We start from the raw sequence: 18,891 nt of genomic DNA, 5'->3' as shown, positions 1-18,891 counted from the left end.
TTTTTGTAACGGTCGAATTCAAAGGCACGAGATCCGGCACCACGCTCCCCACTACGCTCCCCTACCCACCGGTACCGGAGGGTCGGAGCGGTGTTCCATCCGGTACCGACCCGGTACCGGTCCCCTCCCCATACGACTCCGTCCACCCTAATAGCACATATGCAATATTCTATGGTAAAATAAAATATTTTTGTGATGTATGGGATTATTATATACTCCTAAGGTTATCTCCAATTGAGAAGTTTGTGCACATCTGTTGAGATCCATTCTTGTCCTTTCTTGTCCATAACATTGAAGCATGTTTGTCATTCTTTGTCCATAGCCTATTTATCTTTCACCAAGGATATGGTTTTGGATGTCCATAACCTTCTACCTATATTAATGGGTAATGATGTGAAAGATGTAAGGATGTTTGTATGGTTGGGGGTAAAATTAAAGGATTTTAAGGATTTGTAAGGATTTTAAAAATTTGTAAGGATATGATGTGACAGCTAAAGGATGCTTAAGGACATCCTTAATATTGGAGATAGCCTAACTGTGTACATAGGTTATAAATGTGAAGTTATAAGTAAATTGTATTTTATATATATATATATATTGTATGGGATTATTATATACTCCTAACTGATTACATAGGTTATAAATGTGAAGTTATAACTAATTTGTATTTTTTTTATATATATTTTGACAATAATATTTCATAAATAATTAATATTAATATATAGTAACAATTATTTAAAAGTATATTTGTTATTTTATACCTAATATATTACAACGTGTTAATCATAATATTAAAGGTTATGGTTGATTAAATTGTTATTTATAACATAAATAGTTTTACAAGGTAAAAAAAAAAAGGTCTACAAAAATTCGACATTTATACAAGGTAAAAAATAAGGTCTACAAAAATTAAATAAATTTTTTTGTAATTTGTGTATCTCTAAAAAATCAATTAATTATATGGAGACCATCATTTATATATTCTTGTATTCACTTTAGTATTGTGGCTTCATATATATTCATTTAGTAATTTTTTTACTTCTTTTATAGCTTTGTAAATAGCTTTGGAAAAGTTTGTGAAAGACCAATTCAAAGAAAGTTCTAAAGCGTGCTGGAAAAGTCTACTATATTTTAAGGATATTAATTAAGTGAAGTCGAACAATGAGTTTGACCAACAAACTCTGCATTGCCAATAAGTTGGTAATCAAGATTTTATCTAGATGAGTTGAGATTTAAAAAGTAACATTTGTCAATTTGTGTGTGAATGAACATGTATATATCTTTGATTTTTGTAAATGTGAACCAAAAGTCAACGTCGCTAAAGGTACAGTAGTGGACTTTTATTTTGGTATATGCATATAACCGAACCAATTCAAAGCATCACAATTTTCTTTAGACAGCCAAACCAAAGACTACACTCTCTTAACCTCATCTCCCAAATTTTACACTTACTACTACAATGCCACCGTGCATCTATCTATCCGGCCAGTCGTGGCCGTAGTCACCATACTCTGCCCCTTTACTATATCGTCACGACGCTTTCTTTCCTCTTCGTGCACCTCTCATGTCTCGTACTACCTATCCATCATTCTCTCATGTGTCATATTAGTGTAACATTAACATTGTTTTTCAACATGTAATGCACAAGAAAATATAACATTCATCACTTGCCGAATTCAAGACACACACATTTTAGGGTCCACATCCAAACAAGTTTCAAGTAGGGATGTGTAAGGGTTGAAACCCGACCCGATGCGTTTAATTACTAATTTAAAAATTTATTACTAACAATTAATTATTGACAATTAAGAAAAATCTAAAAAGTGTAGATACCAAAGTTAAATGAATGGGGATGATTAATCTTCTTAATTTATTAGCTTAAAAATCGTTTTAATTTTTTGGATGATGACTTGTGAAAATTCAAAGGGAAGATTACAAAAAAATTAAGTGGAATACACTTGTTACATCCATAAAATTTTAGAAAGATTTTTAAGTTAGTATTTAAAAAGATCAATCATTTACCTAAATGAATTATATGTTTAGAGGGAAATTTTATACCTATAATTAAATTCATATGTTTAATACGGAGTAATAACTTTAATCATATCGGGATGACAATATTTCACGTCATCATTACCTAGCTAGTAAAACAAGTTAAAGTCAAGCATCTAAATAGAAAGTCAGAATTCATTATATTTTGCTTGGAAAGTGATATTGTTGCAACAAATTTTAGCAGTCTATAACAAATTATGCATAGTACAGTTGTACACTGCGTAAAATAATTTGTATTTTTGTTGTAGATTGCTAAATTTTGTTGTATAAATATCACTCCTCATTTTGTTTGGCCAAATTAAATGAAAGTTATAAATAATGTGAAAAAACAATTTTTAAATTTAGTATAATTCATTCGACCACACCCAAAATGAGTAACAAACATGTACAAGTACAAGAGAATCACAAGCATTTCGAGGAAGGCAGGATTGTTGGTGGACCTTGACTTAAGACCGGGTCGAAGTCAAATACTTGAAACCGAGTTAGCCGACGCCAGGCCGATAGAGCAAAGCCGGCACCAACCAACAAGCCATATATGTTTAGATTCATGTATCTAGTTGTTTTTATATTTTGTGGGGTTGTGTAAAACTGTAAATTGGACCACTCTTTTTAATGTTATTAAATATTCATAGACTTCACTAGTTGGTGGTGAGGTATAGTGTCAATTTAGCCACATGTGACATTTTTAAAAGAGAAGTAAACAATGATTTATTTAGAGTGAATTTTTTCATTTTCCACTCGTGCGTATTTGGCATGGTTAGAAACAGTCACAATAACCATCAATCTTATAGGACATCTTCCATATCTACACCACTAAAATTTTACACATGTAATAAAATTTTTTACTTATTTATATTATTAGTTGTGTTTTATGTGTTCTGATGTGATATAATAAATTGGTAGTTATAATTCATATGAATGCAAAAAAATGATGTGCATCATACTCCTAAGAAAATACGTAGTTTTGTAATTATTTTTCTGTTTTTATTATATACCATGTGAGATAAATATAACAGTATCTACTAATAAACTAAAACAGGATTGTAACTTTTTTTAAAAGACACGTGGCACGCTATTTAAACGACATGTGGTCTCTTAATCTATGTTAATAAACCTTTTTTTAGGATACCATATATATAATTAAAAACTATTATTTATTTAGTAGATAAAAATATATATATCTAATTTCATTAAACTCTTATTATTATATTACGGAGTATTATCATAAGTATTGTTGCCATATATTTATCTATTAAATATAAAATATTATAAAAAAATATTCTACGTGATCTTAAAAATATATACTCTTGCCTATATAATTTTTTATCACTATTTTAACGATATGATAGCTATCATGATCTAAATTAGCATCTTTTTATTATACTAAAGCACAATTGCTTTAATAACTTATCGACCAATCACAGCTCTTGATTTTTTAATGTTGACTTTTGTTTCCAATTTTGACTTTAATTTATATTTTTTTGTTTTTCATCACAAATTTACACGTTTTACCTAATAATTTTAATATAATAAGTAAATAATAATAACTAATATATATCCGATAGAATAATGTCTAATATTTATCCAGTTAAATAATAACTAATGTATATCCAACAATATGAACGATCATATATCTTAATCTTAATCATTATCTTTATATATATTAAAAAACAACTAACCTAATAGCTTATTGATCAATCATAACTTTTTATTTACTTGCAACCTCGTAATTCGCAACCCCGTATTTGCGACCTCGTGATTCGCGACCCCGTATTTGCGACCTCGTGATTCGCGACCCCGTATTTGCGACCTCGTGATTCACGACCCCGTATTTTGCGACCTCGTGATTCGCGACCCCGTATTTGCGACCTCGTGATTCGCGACCCCGTATTTGCGACCTCGTAATTCGCGACCCCGTATTTGCGACCTCGTAATTCGCGACCCCGTATTTGCGACCTCGTGATTCGCGACCACGTATTTGCGACCTCGTGATTCGCGACCCCGTATTTGCGACCTCGTGATTCGCGACCCCGTATTTGCGACCTCGTGATTCGCAACCCCGTATTTGCGACCTCGTAGATCGCGACCCCGTATTTGCGACCTCGTAATTCGCGACCCTGTATTTGCGACCTCGTGATTCGCGACCTCGTAGATCGCGACCCCGTATTTGCGACCTCGTAATTCGCAACCCCGTATTTGCGACCCCGTATCTGCGACCCCGTTCACTATTCCAATTTCAGTTTGTCTTTTAGTGAAATACTACCCAAGATTTACTAGCCTCTCAATTGTAGCCTCTCAGTTTAGCCTCTCAACATCAGCCTCTCAATTAAGACCCTAAATTTGCAAAAAGACCCTGAAACCAATATAAGACTTCAACTTTCAATTAAGACCTCGGATTTTGATTACTACCTCGATTTAGTCAACTTTGGTCAACCTTGGTCGGTTTAGTCAACTTTGGTCAACTTTAGTCGATTTGGTCAACTTTGGTCAAACTTGTAAAATCTGGTCAAAGTCAAACTAGTACGCTTTTGGATAACTTAGTCAACACTTGGCGGCACGTTATGAGCACGTTTACCTATGATGAACACATACTTAATTTTGATAACTTGAAACAGATTGTTGTGTGCCGATTACTTGCTTCTGATATCTTGCGTAGCTTAATCTTGTTGCTAGCACTCTGGTGAGTTTCGTAATCCCCTTTTCACATGTTTTCATGGGGCTGAAAGGATACAAATCATTTTTATAGTAAAACGTATATACTTTGGTACTATATGATATGACTTTGTGAAATCTCATATTTTGGAAAACGCTTATGATTACATATTTTGGAAACGCTTATTATTACTTATTTTGGATACAAATCGGTTTCACTTTTTGGGCATACATTTGATTTCATATTCGGTTATACTATGGATTCTCTGTTATATTGCCGATTATAGACTGTACTACATGATATCCTGTGTGTTCCTTGTTGATAATGGCATAACTGCTTTCACTACTATTATTCGATGGCTATTAGATTACTGTATGATATTGTATACATTCTAAAAGGATTCTAGCCAGGTCATTTATATGAATGTAAGGGCACGCATTGGTATTCACACTAGTCAGGTCATGTTTATGACTGTAAGGGCACGCATTGTTATTCAACCAAGCCATGTCATGTTTATGATTGTAAGGGCACGCATTGTTATTCAATCTAGCCAGGTCATGTTTATGACTGTAAGGGCACACTTACACGTATTAGTACATTGTTACTCTCGTATTCATACTTAACGGCACAAACTAATTCAAACAAACGGTTTCAAGTAAACAAGCATGATTTCAAACTTACAAACTCACTAACCATTGTGTTGACGCTTTTTAGTATCCTTTCAGGTGTGCAAGTTAATCAAGTTAAAAGTGGTTAAGGAGGATAGCATGGTGGCCTTTAGCAGACCCAGAATTGGAGCTGCATATCTTATGTGACTATTATTGTTGCTATATGTTTAGACAATGGCATTATGTCTAAGTGATCTATCCCCTGCGCGGGAGTTTAGTTATGCGTGTTGGATATTGATTTTATGTTGTATGTTTATGTTTCAATTTAAATGAAATGTGAGTTAATTTGAGCATTCATTTCGTCACTCTACGTAACATCCATGACGCGTGTACTATGCGTCGCACCCGAGTTTTCCGCCTTAGTCGGGGTGTGACTGATCGGTATCAGAGCCATGGTTATAGAGAATTAGGTGGATTTGCCTAGACTATAACCTAAGAACCTCATATAGCATACATAATAGGTATTATGTGTGCATCCTATCTGTGCAATCTATATATGGTAATCAAGCTTGTTATTTATGGAAATTAGTAGACATGATTGGATACTCGGAGAAACGTTATATGTTGGAAAATCATGATTGCGTATACTTAGTACCATGCTACTTAGCCACATAGGAGTCAAGGATACATATTCTAATTGTGGTGAGTTCGTACGGGTGCTTGTGTCGTTAACAATCCTAATTGTTATCTTATTATCATAGGACAGGTGATTGATAATAAACCTATTCGTGTTATGGACCCGCATCATGATCAAATACATATACTTGAAATCTTGAATGTTAAGTACATGATCACAAGTATGTTTATATTTTAATTCTTAATCATCTTTCATAACAAAATCACATTATGAGTATAATTGGTTTAAAAAAATCTTATAATAGAGAATTTATTGTAGCACGTGCCTTCTAAAATAACTACGGCAAACAATATCATCAATATGTCTTAGTTAATAATGACAGTGAAGAACATGTGATTATTGTATTACTACTTGCAAAGTATAACACTGATAACCATATATCTTCAAAATCATAAGATTTTATGAATTAAATGTATGAACATCTTAATATTGATAATATCGTAAACCCCGTGTCCAGTGTTGGACACGGGTCTAAAAACTAGTATTCTATTATAAATCTAACTATCTAAGTGTGTGTCATGTTATATCTTAATCTTAATATATACTATAGAAAACAGTTGAACTAATGACTTATTAACCAATCAAATCGCTTAATTTTATCAAATTGACTCTCACTTATGTCATCATTTAGATTAACCATAAATTAAAAATCCTATTAATCATTATCCAAATTTATTATTATATTAATGTTTATATTAATTTGTAGAAAAAGTCTCACTAATTTACACTTTTTGTTTTCCATCAATAATTTACACTTTTTAACCCTAAATACTTAACTTATTTTTAGCCATCAACTTGAGACGATTTTTTTTTTTTTAATTTTTAAAAAAAGTTACAGAAATTATTTATATTTAATTTTTTAAAGTTACAATTGTCACTCAAATCAAGAGTGTCAATCATTATCAATGAATATGAAAACAATCCTAATTGTTATTTAATTATCATAGAACAATGATTGAAAATAAACATAATCATGTTATGGGTCGTATCATGATCAAACACATATACTTGAATGTCATGTACAAGATCACATGTATGTTTATATTTTAGTTCTTAATTATTTTTCATAATAATATCACATTATGAGTACAACTGATTTCAAAAAATTATATAATAAAGAAAATATTGTAGCATGTGCCTTGTGAAATGACTACGACAAACTATTTCATCAAGATGTTTCAGCTAATAATGACGAACATGTGGTTGTTGTATTACATCTTTCAAAGTAAACACTTAAAACCGGATATCTTCAAAATTATAAGCTTTTGTAAACTATATGTATGAAAATCTAATATTAATAATATCATAAACCCCGTGTCCAGTATCGGACACGGGTCAAAAATCTAATATTAAGCTAAAATCATCATCGATTTGCCTCAAAATCAAACTCATATCGAAACCGCTATTGGTATTAGTACCGGTTTTTCTTTTTCTTATCTCTACTTTGTAGTAACCTTCAATATTATTACTATTATGATTATGTCTCTTATTAAATTATCATCATTGAAAAGATCCGACAAAGCATGTTAATTTCCATTTTCTTAACAAAAAATTCAATTATATATAGTGAATCCGTACATTATCTGTATTAAGACTAGTAATAAGTATACAACTATACAAGAAATTGTCGATTCGAGATATCACAATGGTAGATCTAGAAGAAATTGCAAATAAGGTCATGGCTTACATAGTACGTAAAATATTCGTTTACAACAAATGTATTTTAAAGTCATTTAATAAACGTGTGAAATACTTCAGAAAAACACACACGAAAGTCACTTTGATGTGAAGGCAGAAGAAATCTCAAAAAGGGCTCATACTAATTTAAGGGAATATTTGGTATAATGGAATAGAAATGGTGGAAAGAAAATCGAAAAGTGAAAATCGATTCTATTCCCTCCATTCTTTATAAATTGTAGAGAATAGGATGAGAATTAAATTTTTTTTTTGTTTTAATGATGTTATATGTATTAAATTTAATATTTATTTAAAATTTTGTATTTTTCATTTTCCGCTTGTACCAAATGACGTAATTCAATCTCTTTCTCACTATATTTATTCTTTATTACATTTTCATCTTCTTTGATTCCGTCGTACCAAACACCCAATGGTTTTTATAATATCCTTTTAGTTATGGTTGTCGACTTGTGGTATCACGTTTTTCTACTGTTCAAATATTACAAAAGTTGATAAAAAAAACTTTGCTTACTAAAAACTATGCATTGGTTCCAATGCATAATATGTTCCAACAGAACCATATTACTGGAAATCAAGTGAACCCATATTTCTGAAGTATTTATTAACAATTTCAATCTGAAAAATGTGAATATATCAAAATAAACTACAAATGAATTAAGTGAAACTTTTTTTCTTAATTTCATAAAAGTTAATTAAGTCATAATTGATTCATGTTTGAAAAAAAAGCCATAATTGATACTTAAAAAACGTAAATTTAAACTATAAATTTAAATTACATTATAAGGTTACTAATTACCTAAAAATTAAATAAAAGAAAATGATCCGTACTGCATGACTTAACATATCTTAGGTCAGTGGCGGATCCAAAATATTGATATACAGGGGGCAAAAAAATTTTAGTAGCCGACAAATGGCTAAATATACCGATATAATATCAGCTAAACAATTTGTTAATAGCGGTACAAAAAGAGCGGTAATGTTACTACGTTGAAAAAAACTGCAACAACAGTAATAAAAGATAATTTTTTATTTTATTAATAATAAACTCATCAAGTAGAAAAAAGATAATAAGTTATCAATAATATTTAAGGGTTGTCACGTACGAAGCAATGGGAGGCAAGCTATGACGGCAGGATGTGACCTTGCATTTCCCCTGCCACCGCCGTTCTAAGTTCAAGAGTTTACAAAACAAGTATATAAAACTTATGAGATAAAATCAAATATTATGATGAAATTATTATTTATTGGTATAGAACCATGAAACACAATGATTTTCCGAACAATCTTTTAAATTGTTTTATGTTAGTTATTGTTTTACACGAATCAATACATCTGCCAATAACCCAAAAAAATAATATAAATATTTATGTAATCTTTATATCGTTTTATTTGCAGGTAATTGAAAAAACATAAATTTTGTAATCTTTATCTTAAGATAAATTTATTCATATATAGTTAAAGTTAAATTGTGGTCAACAACAACAAAAAGAAAACAATGAATTTGTCATGTCTCCCACATCGCTCTTTAGTAAAACATTTAAAAAGACTTAAGAGCTATAAATAAACCATCATATTAATATCTCTACTTCCCTCCTTTGCTAGCTTTATCCTTACTCTTTATCCTTACTCAGGGAGGGCATTCACAAATTGGGCTGAGGGCATAATCCATTTTGGGCCAAAATCAGTTAGAAAATAATTCACATCTCAAGTATTTCACATTGGTTTATTGGGGGCATTACCCACTGCGTCCGCCCCTTTCTTAGGTACTGTAATGTTAAAAAAGTTATAAATTAAACATTTAAATTTAATATACATAACTCTTCTTGAATTTCACATAATCACCCTTTAAATAACATATCTTAATCTTAATATATATATACATAATCACCCTTTAAATAACATATCTTAATCTTAATATATATATACTATAAGACAGTTGAACTAATGACTTATTAATCAATCAAACTACTCAACTTTATCAAATTGATTTTCGCTTATGTCATCATTTAGATTAACTATAAGTTAAAAATCCTAATATTCATTATCCAAATACATTAATATATTAGTATTTATATTAATTTGTAGAAAAAGTCTCATTAATTTACACTTTTTTGTTTTCAATAACTAATTTACACTTTTTAACCTCGAATACTTGATTTATATTTATTTTTAGTTATTAATTTGAGAGAATTTTTTTAAATTTATATTAAAACAATTTCAACATATGAAATATTGTTTACAAAAAATTATTTCAAAACCTAACGACTTATTAACTAATCAAATCGCTCAAATTTATCAAATTGACTCCGACTTATTAATCGTTTTCCATCATTAATTTACACTTTTTAGCCCTGAATACTTAATTTATATATATTTTTAGCCACCAATAGTTATCATATGATAAGTGATTGAGAATAAACCTATTCGTGTTAAGGGCCCGCATCATGATCAAATACGTATACTTAAAAGTCATGTACATGATCACAAGTTTGTTTATATTTTAATTGTTGCTTATTTTTCATAATAATATAACATTAGGAGTATAATTGGTTTCAAAAATATTTATAGTAGAGAAATTATTATAGCATTTGCCTTATGGAATAACTACGTGATTATTGTACTACAACTTACAAAGTAAAACACTTGGAACCATATATCTTCAAATTATAAGCTTTTATGGTTTAAATATATGAAAATTTAATATTGAAAATATCGTAAACCCCATGTTTAATGTTGGACACGAGTCTAAAATCTAGTTTTACCTAAGATAAGATCAAAACCTTTAAATTAAAATCAAAGTTAGGAAGATTCAATATTTAATTTTTTATCTTAACTCTTGATTTTGATTTAAAAGACAAGATTCTCCTAACTTTAAGTCTTTAACCCTCAAGTTGAGATAAGTGGAAGAGATCTATACCTAGAGGGTGACTATTTGACTAATACATAATGTTATGAAAATTTGGCATCGAGATTAAATAAAAATGAAACTGACCAAATTACCCCCTATAACATGAGCATCCAACTCTACTTTCTTGAGACAAACCCACTTACCCACCTACCAATCGACTTTCAAAGATGCTTAAGAAAACCATTTTCAACACCATTAACAAAAATTCATCTCTCCTTCAAATAAGTAGACATTTATCCAGTGGCAATTATGTCATTTTACCAAAACCACCCTCAATCCACTCTTTCTGCTACCATTCTCCCACCACCACCGCCGCCCGTACGATCACAAACATGATGTCATCTAGTCCCGAACATGACGTCACCATCATCAAGGACGACCGTATTTCTCGCATTTCATCTTCAATTCGCGTCATTCCTGACTTCCCTAAACCAGGTAATCTCACACACTCGCACTTTCTTTTTAAAGATATATACTAATCATTGTTATGTGTGTGTATAGGGATAATGTTTCAGGACATAACTACGATGTTGCTTGATCCTGTTGCATTTAAGTCAACGATTGATTTGTTCGTTGAAAGATACAAACACAAAAACATCTCTGTTGTTGCTGGTAAGGCAATACTTACTAATTTAATTAATGTCTAGTCAATATTTTGTTAACTTTTTTCTTTTATGTGAGATTTTGTAAATACTAGTATTTGAATTTGAATCTTGGTTTTTCATTTGTATAGTTGTTTATTTATTTATTGTTATGCTTTTGAGCTGGGACGCTGGGTGATGACCTGTACAACAATTTTTTATTTTTATTATTTTGTCGTACACCACCAAATATTCTTTAGGATGTAGCATTGTACTATAATATGAAGATGTTTGGTGGTGAACGGCTAAAAAAGATGGTGTACAGATCACCTCTCGTTTGTGCTTGTTTTGATAAGTTCAAACCTGTTACTTTTTGTATAGGGCAAATGTCATAGATTAGAAACGTAGGTAGGCAGTAGATATACTATGACAATGTAATATGTTCCTGTTTGATGGCTGCCATAGATTCCTCGGTCCTCATTATATGTTGCTTACGCAAGCGTCGAATTAGTCTATAACATTATATCATTATGTTGCTTGATGTTTAGCTGATTTCCCCCTGAGAAATCTTTAGTATTCGCTGATTTTGGTGACATAATGCTCAGGTGTTGAAGCAAGAGGGTTCATATTTGGTCCTCCAATTGCATTGGCTATTGGTGCAAAGTTTGTTCCCATGAGAAAACCCAACAAGTTACCCGGTACGTCGTTAGATCCTTCGAAGCACCTCAACAGCTCAATATAAGTATGATAATTTATATATAAGTCTATTGGCTTTGTTGTGTTAAACATTATAGAATACCCTCATACATCTGATTAGAGCCTTGTAAGTTGCAAACTTGCAACTGTACTTTTGGATTTATGCCGATGAACATAAAAAAATAGTTAAAAACAAAGTACAGGATTTATTTGAATTCTGAAAACACACAAACACATTTAACCTAGTTTTCTGATATGGGTGGTTGAAACGGTCCAAGCCTGGTCAGTTTGACCCACAAACACTTTCTTTCCATTTCAAAAGTTTGCTAAAGTTCTAATCTATTATGCGTATATTATACAAATACAACATTATTACTATGGTAATCTGAATTTTTATATTTGACCTGTTGCAATTGCCGTTTATCATGACATCCATATACAAACATCATTGCTTTTATTAGGTTTCTTAATTCCGTGTGAATTAAGTTTGTGAAAACAAATGATGATCGTTGCCTTTGTTTTAGTCTTCTTCTGATGTTCTTGAAGGTTTTCACATATTGCCATCTGTGACTCCTCCATGTATGCTGAGATGTATATATCATCCGTGGTTAAAATTTTCGATAGAGCACGATCAACTATAACTTGTTCCATCACGGATCTGTGGTAGACTCTCTAAGATCAAGGTATCGTAATATGCCATGAGCTTTTATTGTCTTCTCAGGAGCTGTTATATCGGAAGAGTATTCCTTGGAGTATGGAACGGATATAATGGAGATGCATGTTGGAGCTGTAGAGGCCGGAGAACGTGTACTTGTTATAGATGATTTAATTGCAACTGGCGGAACTTTGGCAGCTGCAATTAAGCTACTTGGTAAGTTTAAGCCTTTGATCAGTGATTTAATTTTCTAGCATTTCATCCACCCTAGGCTTTCCGGGTCTTCTATTAAGGTCAAGTTTAATATTGAAAAGAGAAAATATCAATTACTAAGATCTCCTTCTAGCATGTTTTAGAAGTTTAGCAGATCCATCGGCCATCGGCCCCTCACCGTTAAGGGTTTAGGCTGTTGATGTCTCATATTCGCATGGTTGAGTTATGACTAGGATGGAATGAATGGGGTGGTTGGGTAATTTCTCAAATTAAAAGGAGTGATCTTTCATATAGTCAAAACTGTTCAGATTGACTCAAATTAGGCTATCTCCAATGCTAAGGACGCCCTTAGGCACATCATATCCTTACAAATCCTTATACATCCTGACAAATCCTTCAAATCTTATAATTTTATCTCTAACCATACAAACATTCTTACGTATCCTTACATATCCTTTTATTTCCACTAAAAACAAAAATATATTAGGTAAGAGCATGCCCTTAGGTGAGGGCATCCTTCAAAAAGTTCTTAGTTTTGAACAAACTTCAATGGCAAAGGATATCCAAGGGCACCCCATTGGAGATAGCCTTACTGTTGGCCTAAAGTTTTTGGAATTTTTATAACAAATTTCTTCATCATATGTTATTACAGAATTCTATCATTTTCAATGAAAATTAAATTTCTTGAATAAAGATGATTTAAGAGTTATGCCCTAAAAGTACACATTTGGTGACTCTCTACCTTTAAGACCACATATTTACATTGTTTTCATAAGAACTTTTTTAAAAAACGTTTGTCTATTACCGTTACGTAACCCGAAGTAATCTACGGCTAGTTGTGGCCGAAGAAATTATAAATGTAGGAAAAGTGCATGAACCTGGTCTTAAGCACCCATAAAACAGGGTCAAGTTCAATACTAATAGGAGGAGATGGAATAAAATCTTGGGATGACATTTACTTGTTTTGTTGCGAAGAAATTACTTGTTTTGTTGTGAAGAAAGTTGAGTTAGTTGATATGATTAAGTTGTAGTATACTGTTTATATTACTTTTCCGATGCTTTGGTTTTATACTGCAGAACGGGTTGGAGCGAATGTAGTCGAGTGTGCTTGTGTCATTGAATTACCTGATCTGAAGGTACAACCTCTTGTAATAATTACATTTTAAAAGATATTTTGATGTGGTATCCTACAAGTGCGAGATTCAATTTAAAGTCTACATAACTCTGATATAGCTCCAAGCAACTTGATACATACGTGGAGTCATGGCCGTCAATTCCAATAACGGAATATATTGATCTGAATTGTATTCCAAAATGGTATCTTCGGCGAACCTATGAATGGCTTATGTCTTGTCTAATGTCTCTGAAGTCAACAAAAGTGAATTTTATTGCATACAAAACTTTCTAAAAGAAAAACAGATTGTTTGCTGGCCAACATAACCCAATAAGCTTGTCAGTTTCAACCAATACTAAAATCAACTTGTTATGACATGTTAGCCACCATGTCTTATGACCCGTTATCCCGATGGGTTGATTAAATATAGCTAAAAGGAAAAGGCTTAAATGGGTTGAGGAAGACCACAGCCAACAATAAGTGAATTTTTATGCATACAAAACCTCCTAAAAGAAAATCATGGATAGCATAACCTTATTACCTGACCCATTTGAACCAATAATAGAAGTAAGTAGTTGTGATCCATTACCTACCCTGTCTCGTGACCTATTACTCACCTCATCTGACCTATTCGATTTGCCACATCTATTATGAAGTGCAAGATTACACCAACAAACCATTCCATTCGCTGTCATTGGTGGTTTTTTATAAAACTGCATGTTCGACTGCAAAAGGTTACTCACTCTTCTACTGTAATGTACTAATATCTGTCAAATTCAGGGCCGGGACCGGTTAGGAGGCAAGCCATTATTTGTGCTCGTAAGCTCAACATGATCTTCCATTCTTTCTCAGAAGCTTCAACTGATATTAGACTAATGATTCTGTGGATGATATCCTTGGGTCGAGAGAAATCCTTTTCACAGTTAAGTTTCCTATCAAAGAATTTCATTAACCGAGTTTGTTACATTCTGTTGATGATTATAAACTGAGTTTACTATTCTTAGGCTGTAAGTTAAAGGTTTTTCTTCCTTAGACATTGAAGAGTTTATTTACTGGTGTAAGAAAGTCTATCGGGTATGTTTGGTGGATTTGGTTCATTCTGAATTGCAAATTCGTTTTCATGATTAAAGATCTCCAACAATTGTTACATCACTTTCTTTTTCTCATCAAATAAGGAAGTGATGTATCACCTTCCATCTCCCTGTGTCATCACCAGTACCACCGAGTCACCGACCAATATTCACCATTGTTGGCCATGTCCTTAGGTAACAATCAGTTAGTTTTCTTACGTATGTATATTGCTATAACAGTGTTATTCATAAAACTTAAATCTATCAATCACTCAACTCGTACCATTTAAATCCATTTTGTATTTGCTCCATTGTTGATGTTTATAACTGAACACCTCATTATGGTTAAGTTTTTGATATAGCATGTTTATTATTTGATTTTCATTTGTTCTTGTGACTTCAATCTTGTAAATAAATCTTGTCAACCTTGATTCAGATGGCATTATCATATTATCACTTAGGTGCCCACACTTGTATCCAATACATTGTTAAAGAATTTTACCAAGCCAGTTTCGCCAAACCGGGTTCAAACCGGTTCCCAATAGTAGGATACCCAAACCGGGTTCAAACGCCGATTTTGGTCAAACCCGGTTTTGACCAGTTTCTGTTTCGTTCTTTTAAGGTGCTAGTTTCTTCAATGTGTGATTATATCATACGACTAGACTAGAATGGTAAAAGTGTGTTAGCAATTTAGCATTACAAAGGATCAAAATTTTGAATTTTAAGTATTATTGTTGTGGTGATGTGGTCATATTCTAACCCAAATGAGCATGAGCTGCTGGAGGACTAATCATTGTTGGTGGGTTGAAATTCTAAACTGGCTAACCCATTGGGCTTAGCTTAAAAGTAATGCGGAGTAACTAATGTAAGTGAGATTATGATTCATTCCTATTAGTTTATTCATTCCCATTAGCTTGTGTATTCAAAATCCTTTGTTACAACTTACAAACGAATTAAACGAACAAAGGGTATGTTAACTCTAGTTCGTTAGCCTAACAAATAAATAGACACGAACAACTAGAACAAATAGGGTTTTTTTATGTTTATTTTTCTTGATATTGGGAGTTACTTTTTTTTCCCTCAAATGAAGATGTTTGGCTAAGTTTTAGGATAACCTTTTGCGATGAACAATTTTCAATTAATTTTGTTTTATAGACCTTATGTTCAGTGATGTAAACGTTTATTTCTAAGGGGTTATACTTGATATATGAGTGATTGTATATTTGTCCATTTATTAGTTTGTATTATCGTTAGACAATTTTTGAAAACCAACAAATTATACTCAGTCCATATAATTGCGCCCAAAACTTTTAGTTCAAAACTTTGACGCTGCTCAACTAATGGTTCATTCAATTCAAATATAATAATAAAATTTAAAATATGATAATGAAAATACTAGTAATAACTTGTTCAATTACCATATTCATTCCATATGGTTTGTCCATTACATTCTATCAACCAAACATACCCTACAAGGCTACAAGTCAACACATATTGTATAATATTAGTGATATTAAATATTAAATTATATAAGTTTGACTTGAAAAAAGAATGAAATCTTCACAACATGAACAAGATCATAAGATGTGTTGGGAAGATACTTTGTTTGTGATTATAACAACAGTATTTTAGACACCAGATTAACACTAGCTGCTTACCTTGTTACAGTTGTACATTATGCCTTCAATTTTTATAGAAATTGTATGAAAACGTTTTGGGTAACCAAGGGAATTTCACTCATTTAAGGTTTTAAGCCCTCTTTGTTGTCCTACTAACTAATCAGGCGACTCTATGAATAAATGATTTCAGAACTGATTAAGTATGAGGAATGAAGTAAACGACCAGCCCTCCAATAGTGAATGAATATACTCCAAAATTTGGCTGATATGCATTTTTTTCTTTCCCTCTTGCCTTTAACCTTCAGTTTTATTATTACTATTTTTGTTTTATTCACGGAGAAGGCCTTAGTACGAGACTTTTATGTATGTTTTTTTACCTAACAAATAAGTCAAATATATCATTACTTAACTAAAGTTGATGTTGATGGGCTGGGGTGAGTTTTCCCTTCCAAATCTTTGGATGATAGGATTTCTCATCGAGAGTTTAAGTTAGGGATTTATTCAGCGAGGGGACTCTTTAGTCCGACGTAAGCTAAACCTCTCGATATTCGTAAGTAATTCACACCTTTAAAAAAAAAAACTAAAGTTAAGATTTTTGTTATATATATAATAACTGGATTATAGAAAGAAAAATATGCACCACTAGCGTATATGTTTTCCCCTTTCAAACACAACGAACGTATGACAATTCTATAACATAGAATATATATTTGCTCAAGCAAAATGGAATGAATTTCAAATTCGTTTGACATCACAACATTATGAGATTTGGTTGACAAAATCACAATAAAAAATATTTGACATTTTTAATTTGAACTAATATAACTAAAATTTTGCGAGTCAAAACTCATTATGAGTTGACATATGCCCTCTACATATTTCTTATCTTCATGTGTTACTTATATAAGTGGTTGACTTTTGTGTCGTTTGACTTATTTTATCATTTATAAACTACAAACACTATATTTTAGTTGGTCAAAACTCATGTCTAACGGGTATAGATTTTATTGTTTTCATTTTTTTTTTTTAACATTAATCTAAATCTACTCCTAAATAATATGTATGTCTAGGATGAAACCTATGACTCTTGAAAAATTCCCTATTAATCTACCTCCACAAATATGGAAAGTAGAGATCGAACCTAGGTGGATCCTTCCAAGATTAAAGACCTTATCAATCGATCATCAATCCCATTGCAAAAGTTGTTTCTAACAGATTAAAATGAACACAATACCGACCTTTGGTATTTAAATATGCACTAATCCACAAATTAATAGCCCATTAGTAAGAAAGTCCCTCCGCGAGAGCTTGGATTTGGATAAATCCAAGTTCGAGTTTAAGACGTCAATGATTTCCCTAATGTGTTATGCTTTTCGACGGGCTATTAGGGGGTTTTTCCTCCTACTACGTATTGGGTTCATGTTGTGTTTGTTTTTAAACGGGTTCATGTGACGTTGTGATGTAACATTAGACATAGTGGTGTTAGGCCTCTAAACGAATTTAAGGAATGTGAACCGACCCTTGTTTATGTTTGCTCGTTTAACTTAACGAAAGATTTACGAATGAATAAACGAACTGTTAACGAATGAATAATCAAACATAAAGTTATGTTAATGTTTGTTCATTTAGCAAATTGGCTTTTTCATGTTTGCTCGTTTATGTTCATAGTAACCAAACGAAATACAAATAAACGAACACTCATGAAGAACCATATAAGAATTCAAATTCAATATAAAAAAAGATCCATCACTTAAACCTTTTTACCGAACGTTTCCAGTTATGATATATTAAACATTCGTTTAATCGAATAAGAAGAAGTTAATATCCCAAAAATTCATTCTTAATGGTTAAAAGCAAGAAACTTACTAATTAATGAAATCAAAAGCAAGCAGGCTAAATTAACTTGGGAGGCAGAAAATAGGTTGGATGAAAACTTTTGAAAATGAAAAATATTTTAGGTTTTGAGTTAAAAGAATTAGCTATACTGAATTTATTTTTTGAAGTTATTGATATATATATATATATATATATATAGTAAGAGAAAAATGAATATTTGTTATGCACCCAACTTGGGTGAAAACCCCCTCACATACTAATATTTTTTGAATAAATGCTTGCCCCCATGATTTTTATAGTTTAGAAAAAAGTATGTGAGGGGTTTTTCACCCAACTTAGGTGCCTAACAGCCTCATATTCCCTTCCATTTTATAATAAATGAACATAATGTTTAGGGATATATGATGAAACATTTATTTATTAATCAACAAACGAGGGCTATCTCCATGTTTGTTCATTTAACTAAACGAACGAACTTCCCGCCAACTGGC

General features: G+C 31.7%; 1 protein-coding gene across 3 annotated transcripts; it reads left to right on the top strand.

Annotated features, from left to right (window-relative positions):
• The first annotated feature begins 10,659 nt into the window (after positions 1–10,659).
• On the top strand, positions 10,660–15,327 carry LOC122608319 (adenine phosphoribosyltransferase 1-like). Of its 3 annotated transcripts, XR_006325208.1 has the most exons (7): positions 10,731–11,051; positions 11,118–11,228; positions 11,803–11,895; positions 12,615–12,764; positions 13,839–13,897; positions 14,656–14,797; positions 14,880–15,327. XR_006325208.1 is itself a non-coding variant. In XM_043781413.1 (6 exons), exons 1-6 carry the CDS (start codon positions 10,784–10,786, stop codon positions 14,707–14,709), a joined length of 735 nt encoding a protein of 244 aa, XP_043637348.1. In that variant the 5' UTR covers positions 10,731–10,783; the 3' UTR covers positions 14,710–15,327. The 3 variants fall into 3 exon arrangements, 2 of the variants coding, with proteins under 2 accessions (XP_043637350.1, XP_043637348.1); XM_043781413.1 differs by having other exon boundaries at positions 14,656–15,327; XM_043781415.1 differs by lacking the exons at positions 13,839–13,897; positions 14,656–14,797; positions 14,880–15,327 and having other exon boundaries at positions 10,660–11,051; positions 12,440–12,695.
• Positions 15,328–18,891: the final 3,564 nt, after the last annotated feature.

This window comes from Erigeron canadensis, chromosome 7 (assembly GCF_010389155.1).
Source record: "Erigeron canadensis isolate Cc75 chromosome 7, C_canadensis_v1, whole genome shotgun sequence".
Classification (NCBI taxonomy): Eukaryota; Viridiplantae; Streptophyta; class Magnoliopsida; order Asterales; family Asteraceae; genus Erigeron; species Erigeron canadensis.
Note: the sequence above shows the minus strand (reverse complement) of the source record. Positions and strands in the feature narration are given on the sequence as shown.